At 40.9% G+C, this 12,076-nt stretch overlaps 1 protein-coding gene across 1 annotated transcript in view; it reads right to left on the bottom strand.

The window, feature by feature from the left end:
• The window catches only part of LOC126323984 (uncharacterized), a 63,997-nt gene extending 52,855 nt beyond the window's left edge, over nt 1-11,142 (bottom strand). The window contains exon 1 of the mRNA XM_049994869.1: nt 10,903-11,142. Within this exon, the coding sequence (XP_049850826.1) occupies nt 10,903-11,040 (138 nt within the window). The 5' untranslated portion in view covers nt 11,041-11,142. The remainder of the gene's footprint in view (nt 1-10,902) is intronic.
• Between the last annotated feature and the right edge of the window lie 934 nt (nt 11,143-12,076).

The following is a 12,076-nucleotide window of genomic DNA, read 5'->3' as shown; positions in this document are numbered from 1 at the left end:
ATGATGTCAGTCGGTGTCTACATCTGCTCAACATTGCTGGGTGCCACTGAAGGATCTGCTTCTACTGATATGATGTCACTTGTTGGTGTCTTCGCCTGCTCGCCATTTATGGGTGCCACTGTTGGAGCTGTTTAAATACTACTGATGAAATGTTATGAGACTGCTATTGGCACCTGTTGACCATTGCTGGTTGCTACTGCTGGAACTGTCAACTAATCTGAGGAGTCCTACTTGTTTATTGAACTATTGAAAGGATTTTATGTGAATATTTGTATAAACTGATTTTTTGTGTGTTTACTGTTTATGAAATGTTATAAGACTCTTACCTACACCTATACTTCATTGCTGGTGCCATTGATTGAATGATACTTGTGTAAACTATTATGTAAAATCACATGAATGCAAGCATTTGTATTCCTTACTGTATTTTATATATTAGGTTACTGAAGGGTCAGTGCAAAGCCAAAATTTATTTAGTTATGTGGTATTTACTTATGTAATATTTTCACCACCAATGCTGGCAAAAATACCATCAAGTTCTAGCCCGTGGAGGAGGGGCATATAAAAGGTGGCTACACTGAGTCACAGCGCCAGAGATTGCACCAAAGAGTATTAATCAGCCACCTCCACTGGCAGTGCTTGTTGAGAAGTAGCTGTGGGCAGTAGTAGTTCTGAGGTAGCCGTAGTTAGAGTACTTGTTGTGAGCATGTCGTGTGCAGTTGTTCTGTTGGGCAAGACACCAGATGTTGTTGGATTGGGGATGATGTAATGATCAGAGTGTATTTTTCGTCAATATATTTGAAGGTAAAGAATTTTTTTATTTCAAATGTCTTAAATAATAATGCCTCTTGGTCACAGGTTCAGTCAACAAAGCATCTGGCTCGTGTTCTTGTATTAGACTGTAATTCTGGTCTCTATATGCAATTATGTTATTTCTGTTTTTTTTAATTGCTTCAGTGTAAATGGTGTTTAAAGCATCTTGTCGTATTGAGGAACAACCCTGCCAGACATGTACGTTGAACCACACTTCCACACACACAACAGTTACACTTGTGCTTTGTTGTTTCGTAGCTTTTATAGTTGCTGGGGACTTAATTAATTAATCGTGTTAACGGAAATTTCCTTTCATTCTTTGTTGTTATTCTATGCAGTCAGATTGCGTACTAATACTAGTCAGCGCCAACTGGTTACGAGACTCCGTAACCGGACAAACAGCGACAAAGATTAAAATTATTAGCATTTTCTTTAATTAAGCCCACATGCAATACGGAGCAGCATACTTAGCACACGCCCGTTGCGAATTTTGATCACAATAGCCATACATAAACACAACATCGACCTTTTCCGCAATTAGTAAACGGTCCATTTTAACACGGCTAATGTATCACGAAGCAAATACCGTCCGCACTGGCGGAATGTTACGTGATACCACGTACTTATATGTTTGTGACTATTACAGCGCCATCTATCACAAAGCGAAAACGACCGAAATATTACCTTGCTAGAACTAGTAATAACAGCTTTGTGTAACCTAACTGAAACATTTCTTGCATTTTGTATGTATTATTATAGTGTATTTCGAAGATGAATTTCAGTCAAATTTCTTAAACAACTGATACACAAACACGGTCAAAATTTAGAAAATAAACAGCATGTGACAAATACTTGTAAGGTGCTGTTATATACTGAAAATGTGATTCCTATTTAAGACCCATCACCAAACGACTGCAGAGTATATCCGTAAACATCAACAAGTAGCGACACTCTTTAAGGTCTAACTCTGCGGCTGATCAAGTGCGTTATACTAACCACAACATGTTGAGAGCTTTGTTATTTAAGTACACTGTCGGAATTTGTTTTTAATTTCTTTCGGAAAGTTACGACATCCGATATGACTTCCCAGGAGGTAAAGCGATCAGATTTACGTCTCGATAACGTACTGAATCACCAAAACTTTGCAGTTCTGAGAATCTTATGCACGAATGCGAGACACTTGCTTAAGCCGTTAAGGCGTCGCACAAACAAACTTCCTCGATGCCTTTCGACGAACTACACCTTCTCCTTGAAATGCTAATGGGCAATATCTACACATGTAGCACGCCTACGAAGACCGACAACAGTTTACAGTTACGAGCATCTCACATTCTTGATACTTATTCAAGCTCCTAATCCCTTAAGCCGACATACAAATTCCCTCGAAATATTCGACGAAGTACACCGTCGTCATGCGCTGCTATCGGAAAGTAGCTAGACATGCAGCATTCCTTATGTTTCCAGAATTCGGCAACAGTTAACAGTTCTGACAATCTGTCATACGGGACACGTCCTTAAGTCAGCATGCCGTCAATATGGCACACAAACTAAATCCTACGGTGCGTTTCGGCAAATCAAGACCTTGAGATACCAATGTGGTGTGAGGTACCGATCACAGATGGTTTGTTCGGCACGGGTATCGAGAGAAAGACCACCTAAATTGTTGTCTTCCTCTGTTATTGGCTGCTGCGTTCGGAAGTTGCGCGCCAAAATGATAATATTCTGTTATTAATATCAGAAAAGCTAAACAGCGTATTTACTTTGCATTTCATATTAAAGCAAAATGGCTCTGAGCACTATGGGACTTAACTTCTGAGGTCATCAGTCCCCTAGAACTTAGAACTACTTAAAACTAACTAACCTAAGGACAAAACACTCATCCATGCCCGAGGCAGGATTTGAACCTGTGACCGAAGCAGTGGCGCGGTTCCAGACTGTAGCGCCTAGAACCGCTCGGCCACTCCAACCGGCATATTAAAGCCTCTCTCAATAACTTCCTATCATTCCATTATTTCACAAGTATTAATAACCAGCAGAATAATAAGCAGTTGCTAAACGTAAAGACAGACGAACCACTTCGAAGATCTTCGGATCGTGCCCAACTTTCATGGCGGGGGAGGTGTTTCGGTTCTCAAATCAGAGTTGGTTCGACAGTGTCGGAGGACATGTCTGCGGCGGCCGGTATCAGGTTGAGACTTAATTAGCGATGTATGGTTATTTGGACTTCTAGCTGAGAACAGTGTGACAGTAATTACGGAAATACACAAGTCATTATTTTGTTGAATAATGGAAATTATTTGTGACTCTAAATGGTAGAAAGTAATTGTGCATTTTTTCGTGTTCTACTAATAAAAATCGAGTGGCATCCCGTATCGATAAAGCAATTGAAAATAGAATTATTGACATATCATGTTCTCGCTAAGAGCTTCTTACAGCCTCAAGATAACGGATTCACGATCTACGCGCTGTTTTTCTGCACAGGGGACAACAGCTGTAGAAGACGTGGGGTTGGTGAACATTAATTAGAACTTACGCATTACCCCCAGGGCGGTGGAAACAAATATACTCCTCGCCCATTTGCAATCTTAGTACATATGAGATCAGTGACATGTCATCCGTGGCAACACACAGGAGGCATGAAAGAGAGAAATTTTCGAGGGGAGGCGTTTATCATACACACGTATATACAGGGTGATCCATTGATCGTGACCAGGCCAAATATCTCACGAAATAAGCATCAAACGAAAAATCTACGAAGAACGAAACTTGTCTAGCTTGTAGGGGGAAACCAGATGGCGCTATGGTTGGCCCGCTAGATGGCGCTGCCACAGGTCAAATGGATATCAACAGTTTTTTTTTTTCTTTTTTAAATAGGAATACGCATTTTTATTACATATTCGTGTAGTACGTAAAGAAATATGAATGTTTTAGTTGGACCACTTTTTTCGCTTTGTGATAGATGGCGCTGTAATAGTCACAAACATATGGCTCACAACAGTTGGCAACAGGTAGGTTTTTTAAATTAAAATACAGAACATAGGTACGTTTGAACATTTTATTTAGGTTCTTCAAATGTGATAATTGCACATCTGTGAATTTATTTCTGAGAACGCAATCTGTTATAGCGTGATTACCTGTAAATACCACATTAATGCAATAAATGCTCAAAATGATATCCGTCAACCTCATTGCGTTTGGCAATACGTGTAAAGACATTCCTCTCAACAGCGAGTAATTCGCCTTCCGTAATGTTCGCACATGCAATGACAATGGGCTAACGCATGTTGCAGGCGTTTTAGGTGGATCACGGTAGCAAATATCCGTCAACTTTCCTTACAGTAAGAAATCCGGGGACGTCAGATCCGGTGAACGTGCGGACCATTGTATGGTGCTTCGACGACCAATCCACCCGTCATGAAATATGCTATTCAATACCGCTTCAACCGCACGCGAGCTATGTGCCGGACATCCACCATGTTGGAAGTACAACGCCATTATGTCATGCAGTGAAACATCTTGTAGTAACATCGGTAGAACATTACGTAGGAAATCAGCATACATTACACCATTTAGATTGCAGTCGATAAAATGGGGGACAATTATCCTTCCTCCCATAATGCCGCACCATACATTAACCCGCCAAGATCGCTGATGTTCCGCTTGTCGCAGCCATCATGGATTTTCCATTGCCCAATAGTGCATATTATGCCGGTTTACGTTACCGCTGTTGGTGAATGAAGCTTGGTCGCTACAAAGAACACGTACAAAAAGTCTGTCATTGTCCCGTAATTTCTCTTGTGCCCAGTGTCAGAACTGTTCCCAGTGTCAGAGCTGTTGTCGTCGCCATGCAATTCCTGGTGCATAGAAACATGGTAGGGGTGCAATCGATTTTGAAGTAACCTTCTCAACACCGACGTTTTTGAGATTCCCGATTCTCGCGCAATTTGTCTGCTACTGACAGTAGCTAAAACACCTACTTGGGCATCATCATTTGTTGCAGGTCGTGGTTGACGTTTCACATGTGGCTGAACACTTCCTGTTCCCTTAAATAACTTAACTTTCCGGCGAACGGTCCGGACACTTGAGTGATGTCGTCCAGGATACTAAAAAATGGCTACACTGAGTGACAGCGCCAGAGATTGCGCCAAAGAGTATTATTCAGCCACCTACACTGGCAGTGCTTGTTGAGAAGTAGCTGTGGGCAGTAGTAGTTCTGAGGTAGCCGTAGTTAGAGTACTAGTTGTGAGCATGTCGTGTGCAGTTGTTCTGTTGGACAAGACACCAGATGTTGTTGGATTGGGGATGTTGTGATGATCAGAGTGTATTTTTCGTTAATATGTATGAAAGTAAAGAAATTTTTTTAATTTCAAATGTCTTAAATAATAATGCCTCCTGGTCACAGGTTCAGTCAACAAAGCATCTGGCTCGTGTTCTTGTATTAGACTGTAATTCTGGTCTCTATATGCAATTATAGTATTTCTGGTTTTTTTAATTACTTCAGTGTAAATGGTGTTTAAAGTATCTTGTCGTATTGAGGAACAACCGTGCCAGACATGTACGTTGAACCACACTTCCACACACACAACAGTTACACTTGTGCTTTGTTGTGTCGTAGCTTTTATAGTTGCTGGGGACTTAAGTAATTGTGTTAACGGAAATTTCCTTTCATTCTTTGTTGTTATTCTATGCAGTCAGATTGCGTACTAATACTAGTTAGGGCTAACCGGTTAAGAGACTGCGTAACCGGACAAACAGCGACAAAGATTTAAATTATTAGCATTTTCTTTAATTAAGGCCCCCCTGCAATAAGGAGCAGCATACATAGCTCACGCCCGTTGGGTATTTTGATCACAATAGCCATACATCAACACAACATCGACCTTTTCCGCAATTGATAAACGGTCCATTTTGACATGGGTAATGTATCACGAAGCAAATACCGTCCGCACTGGCGGAATGTTACGTGATACCACGTACTTATACGTTTGTGACTATTACAGCGCCATCTATCACAAAGCGAAAAAAGTGGTCCAACTAAAACATTCATATTTCCTTACATGCTACACCAATATATAATAAAAAATGGCGGTTCCTATTTAGAAAAACGCAGTTGATACCCGCTTGACCTATGGCAGCGCCATCGAGCGGGCCAACCAAACCGCCATCTGGTTTCCCCCTTCAAACTAGACTTGTTTTGTTCTTTGTAGTTTTTTCGTTTGATGCTTATTTCGTGAGATATTTCTTCTGGGAACTTAGTTGTGTGTTCTTAAGCTCAGTTCTGATTCGCTTTTTAGTTTTCGTAGTAGGTAAGGGAATCTAGTTTTTTACTATCCATGTAAACTGTGTACAAAACAGTCACATTACAATGAAGCTGTTGTCATGAAGGTGTTTTATGAATGCAATCTTACAATAGAAGTTTTTTTTCCAACAGTTTTCTCACTGGTTTGATGCGGCCCGAAAGGAATTCCTTTTTTGTGCCAAGGCACTAGCACTCCATTCCTCGCTTCTTCGTTGAATGTTTCCCAGTCTGTCTTCCTCTACAGATTTTACCCTCTACATCTCCCTATAACACGATTGAAGTTATTCCCTGACGTCTTCACACATCGTCTATCATCGTGATTATTCTACTAGGTAGTGTTCCTCTACTCACCGATTCTGCTGAGAATCCACATAATTTTCGATGTCATACTACAGCACCGCATTTGAAACGCTTCACACTGTTCGTTTCCGGTTTTCCCACCGTTCATGACTCGCTTCTATACCATTCTTTGCTTCAAACATACGTTGTCAGAAGCTTTCTCCTCAAATTAATGCTGATATTTTATACTGGCCAGGTATGTGCCCTTTACTCCTGATAGTCTGCTTTTTATGTCCTTGTTTCGACCGTCATTTGTTATTTTGAGTCCAAGATGGTACAACCTCTTCGCTTCGCATATTTCGTGGCACTCAGTTTTGGTATTTAGTTTACCTCTGATCATGTCTCCTTTTTGTTTTTCTTCAGTTCATTGTCAATACATTCTGTGTGCTGAATAGTCTGTCCATTCCAATAAGCAGCATGTGCAATTCACCCTTAAATCCCAACTGAGGATAGTACCCAGCCAGAATTTTCTTCCCACTCCTGAACTTTCATTTCCGACATTGTATAGACTGAACAGCAAGTGTGTAAGACTACATCTCTTTCTTATTCCATTTCCAGATAAGACATTTCCACTATTTTTCCCTCTTGTTTGTCTAAACAACAAGTATCCACAGCACATTGTCAGTCACTGACCTATCGTCAGGAATATGATGCATATGGAGGAGCAAAGTGGCTTTCCTAACAGCTTAACATACTGATGGGGCTCCATTAAGCTCGAAGATTCAAACCAACAGTGTCTCAGAGGGAGACTGGAGTGGCGGTGGTCGGATTTCATCCTTACTTCTCACCTACCCCTTTCGAGCACTGGTGAATCCAATACGCATAAATAAGGAAGTTCCCACATGCAAATTCAGCGTGTTCTGAAGTGAAATTCTGTCACGAACACAGGAAGCCGTTGCGTTAAACTGAGATACAATGAAGCGGAACTGAGTGCTCCAGTTAAACATCCTGCAAATTGTACTGTATATAAGTTGTTAACGTCGTGATCACTAAACTCCTAAGCAACACCCATTAAGTATAAGAACAAGAGCCATAACTCTTACAAAACGAAGCATGTATTCATAACTTTGAAAATCTTTTGTCAAACAATTATTTACTGTAACAAAGATCACTTATGACACGTTTTTTAGCTTCTTTGGTAAAGACATTCAATAAAAGAGAAAGTTTATACATGTCAATAATTTCATAGCTCCAAAAAAACAAATACTACTTGTACCTCGTGGTACTTCAGCAGGCTCACTGCAGATGCTGTATATTCCTGCTTTGTAGAAAATATCGTTAACACAGTTAACAGCCGTTTAAAACACAAAGACTATTTGGCAGATCAAATTTATGCTTGGCTTCCGTTACGGCGAAACTTGTCAACATTAACAAAAAATAACTTTGAAATCGACACCAGTTCGACTGTAGTCCGAGGTATTCGCTTCATCCTCGGATAAATAAGAACTGCAGATCTCTCTAGCAGTTCTCACATCCCTCTCTCGAAAGATCATGGATTTACTGAACACGGGTGCAAGAGTTCTTTTAAATGTCACAATCGATTTTTTCAGTTAGATTATTTACGTGTAATTAAATTTTAATTTTCTTAACTGGGTTTGGGGTAAAGCTCAACCCTCTAAAACAAACACAACCTTGCGTTTCATCATAAAATTGTACTTACCGTCTTTATACTGAACTACCATGACATACGCAAACAAACGTTTGACGGAATGGTCGGACAGCATTCTCAGTATACTGAACTAAAATGTTCCCTGTAGAAGACCCGTTGCACCCATAGACGGGGCCCGTTCGTTGTCAGTGCACTAAATGTCAGTCATAATGTCATGTTTCACGTTTTTCGATCGTTTCCATTCAAGTACGTCACATGTAAAGTTAGAATAGCAGTATTACTGTTTTCAACGGAAACCTCCCCTATTCTACACGTCATGGCCGTCAGCTTACAGGTGGATACTATACTTTCACTAGCACGTTGATAACTGTGCCGTAACCTTCTTTGTCTGGTTCTACACGCAAACAGTTTATCCTCGACTGTACTGATCAGACTAAAGGAATAAACGAAATACCGATAAAGAACTGTAAATTCGAGGCTTGACAACAGCGACAGTACCGCAGTTAAGCGAAGAATGCTGGTTATACTGTTAACTTTCGTGGCATTAGTAAATAAGACTTAAGATTACAACGTCTTAAACACTTTCGTCAGAGGCGTAAGTGACGGAGCAAGAGCAGCTGTGTGTTTCTCGAGCATGTACTGCACTACAGCCGGCAATGATTACTGATAAACTGCGATCCCGTATAGAGCTGGTACCATTTGTAGCTGGGGTGGTCTTTTCTTCGTAGTTACAACACAGCCCGTAATCCTCTGAGGCCAGACAGAAAGAACTCCAACTTGCCTCCTGGAACTTTGCAACGACTGTTTTTTGTCTACAAATTGCGTCACTGAACTCGTAATACGTGAAATTAGTTGTAAGCTAAACTTTTTCGCGGATGACGTTGTCCAGAGCAAACTGTGCGAAAATGCAACCTGGCCTTCAAAAGGGATGTATATGCTCTGCGTACTGCCACGTCTTTTAAGCATAAAGAATATGTGTTTGTTCCCTTCTCCAAATATAAGAAGCAGAAAACCCATAGCTACGCAACAAACTGAACGGAACTCTCACTTGGAACAAGAGAGGAAATAGTAACTAGATAAGGTCTAAATTATTAATTTGTGTTGCAATACTGTCCTTAGTTTGTGTGATTACGTAACGTCCTTGAAAATACTAAAACTACGCATTTATTGTACCGTAAGCGTTTCGTTTGATGGGTTACATACATAGACTGTTGCCTGGATTGAAATATACCAACAATTTTGCTTTCCTTTAGATCTAGCATTAGACTTGAATTTTAAATCATTCTGACTACAAAGCGTCGACAATGCTTTAAATAAATGAAAAGAGGCGCTTAAGAACTTATAATAACGCGTTATTTAATAGGTGCACTGGCAGTTTTGAAATATGTTACAAAAATAATAAGTTCAGTTGTGAGTAAAGAAAATGATTCAGAAACATGAACAGAATCCTAACAAAAAAAAGGTGTGAAAAGACTGGCTGCAAACTGAAGATGTCTAACAGCTGCTTAGAAGTGCTATTGTGGGACTAGCGCAATGTTGTCCGGCGGCACACCCTAGAATTGTAAATACAACAGTTGTTATTGTGACTGTAAGTCCAAAGACTTGTTTGATGCAGCTCCCCATGCTACTCATCTTGTTCAAGTCACGTCACCTCCGAGTAACTACTAAACCCTGCCACATTCTGATCATTTTACCCACTGCACTTCCTTCCAGTACTAAAGTGATGACCCCTCGATATCTCAGAGTGTGCCCTATCAACCGATCCCTACTTTTAGTCAAGTTGTGACAAATTTTTTGGCTTCCACTTCTGTTCACTACGTCCTCAGTAGTTACGTATTGTACCCGTCTAACCTTCAGCTTTCTTCAGTAGCACGACATTTCAAAATCTTATGTTCTCTTCTTGTCTAAACTGCTCGTCAGCAGAGTCGTAATCGTATCGTTTGTTTAGAATGCCTGTCCAATTGCACAGAGTTTACAGAGAAGTGCGGCATAGCTGACGACTGCTTCTTTCAACATAATCTCATATTGCAAAAAAATTTGTGTTTTCTGTATCCGCCATTAATAGGTGATTAAAAAAGTTGCAACAAAAAGCATTAGCAAATTATATTAGAAAAAATAAGCCCTCGGCCACAAATATTAAGTCAAAATTGACCAGGTTTCGACGCTACTATGAGCGTCGTCTTCAGAATTAAACTAACTGTTCTAAAACATATTAGGTATATAGTACATTAATAAAATTAAAGTTTGTTCTGACTGGAAAGAAGGGCAGTACATACAAGTCACATTTTAAAACATGTAAGCCGGAAAGGCGACGTCATGAATAGTTGTAAATAAGATGGCCAGCCGCTAAGGGATTCAACCCTTGTTCACTCAAGTACGAGCAGCCTTTCCGGGTTAGATTTTTTAAAATGTGACTTGTTAGTACTGCATCTTTCCAGTCAGTAAAAACTTCACTAGAGCCTCAGGATCACACAAGAAAGAAGATAAGAGAAAATATTAGAGACAGTACTGCATTTATGATTGCAAGTAGCTTATCGTTTTTGCTTCCGAACGGGGGGAAAGGGTGACAACATCACCACTTCAATGTGATCTGTATGCGACAATAAATAGTAAATTAACCTCCAACGCTCTCGTCAATGGCAGTCGGAGAGAAAGCTCTTTCAAACACTAAACATCGAGATGGATGAAACGTCGCTTTTGGAAAACTCATGGAAAGTTAAAGATGTGTGGGGCGAAGGCACATGCAAAACCCGTCCACAACAACTTTGAAAAGCCTCTTGATAACTATCAGCAAACCGGAAGGTAGGTACAACACTTTAGGAGTTAGCGTGGACTAACTAACCAATAAGCCGTCGGTATCTGCCCGCAGGTTCTGGTGGCGCGGCGGCTGGCGGTGTGTGTGCAGACGCTGCTCAGTGCAGACTGAAGCTGACAGCAGCCGGCAGCCGGCAGCGCGCCTTCGCCGTTCCACGGCCGGCATATCGTGTGCCGCAGCCTGGGCAGAGGGGCGTCACGGACAACGCGTTGCGCAATCGTCAATTCCCAGAGAACGAGCAGGTCGAGGACGAGCGCACTACAAATGAACGTCCGCGAAAAGACGTGGCCCGCCCTCCGCTTCCTCTGTGGCTCTCCAGGAATGGTTCCCAGGGTGATGTCGCTAACCACGCACCGCTTTACCAGCACTACCATAATGTGGTAGGTTCCTTCCTTGCAAAAGCTTTGCTTCAGCGTAGCGCTCTACCAAAATTGCGGTTCGGTAGTTTTGACAACATTTATGATGCGGTAAATGGTAGGATTACCGGTAATAGTGGTGGCACTGGAAGGGAAAGAAGCATAAATGAATTGTATTGTTTTGGGGGAAGAGACCAAACAGCGAGGTCTTCGGTCTCATCGTATTAGGGAAGGACTGGGAAGGAAGTCGGCCGTGCCCTTTCAAAGGAACCATCCCGGCATTTGCCTGGAGTGATTTAGCGAAATCACGGAAAACCTAAATCAGGATGGCCGGACGCGGGATCGAACCGTCGTCCTCCCGAATGCGAGTCCAGTGTGCTAACCACTGCGCCACCTAGCTCGGTTAAATGAACGTGTAAGGGAGAAGCTGAGAGTCAACGACTACTCTTTTGTTTTTGTTTTTTTGTTTTGTTTCTTTGATTGTTTTTGTCTTTGCGCATAATTAGAACTACGTGTCATTCAGTGTTAGTCCATTGTGTATTTTATATCCTTAAATAACACAAATTTCATCTTATAAGTAACGAAAATTAGTTGATTGCGTAACTTCAACACTTTTATGGAACCAAAGCAAATCCTTTTGATGTAAGTACAGTTTACATACACAATGTGAAACTTGTGTATGAATAACAGAAACGTGTTTTATAGAAGTTCGACCAAGTACTAAAATTATGTTTGACATATTGTTGTTTTGCAGTTTATTTTGTTTTTCCTTAGTGATCAGGAAATTACATTTTCTAGCGCTATATGAGAAACATGTAATGTTTTCATTATTTTTACTACTGCAT

This window comes from Schistocerca gregaria, chromosome 2, assembly GCF_023897955.1.
Source record: "Schistocerca gregaria isolate iqSchGreg1 chromosome 2, iqSchGreg1.2, whole genome shotgun sequence".
In the NCBI taxonomy this organism is placed as follows: Eukaryota; Metazoa; Arthropoda; class Insecta; order Orthoptera; family Acrididae; genus Schistocerca; species Schistocerca gregaria.
Note: the sequence above shows the minus strand (reverse complement) of the source record. Positions and strands in the feature narration are given on the sequence as shown.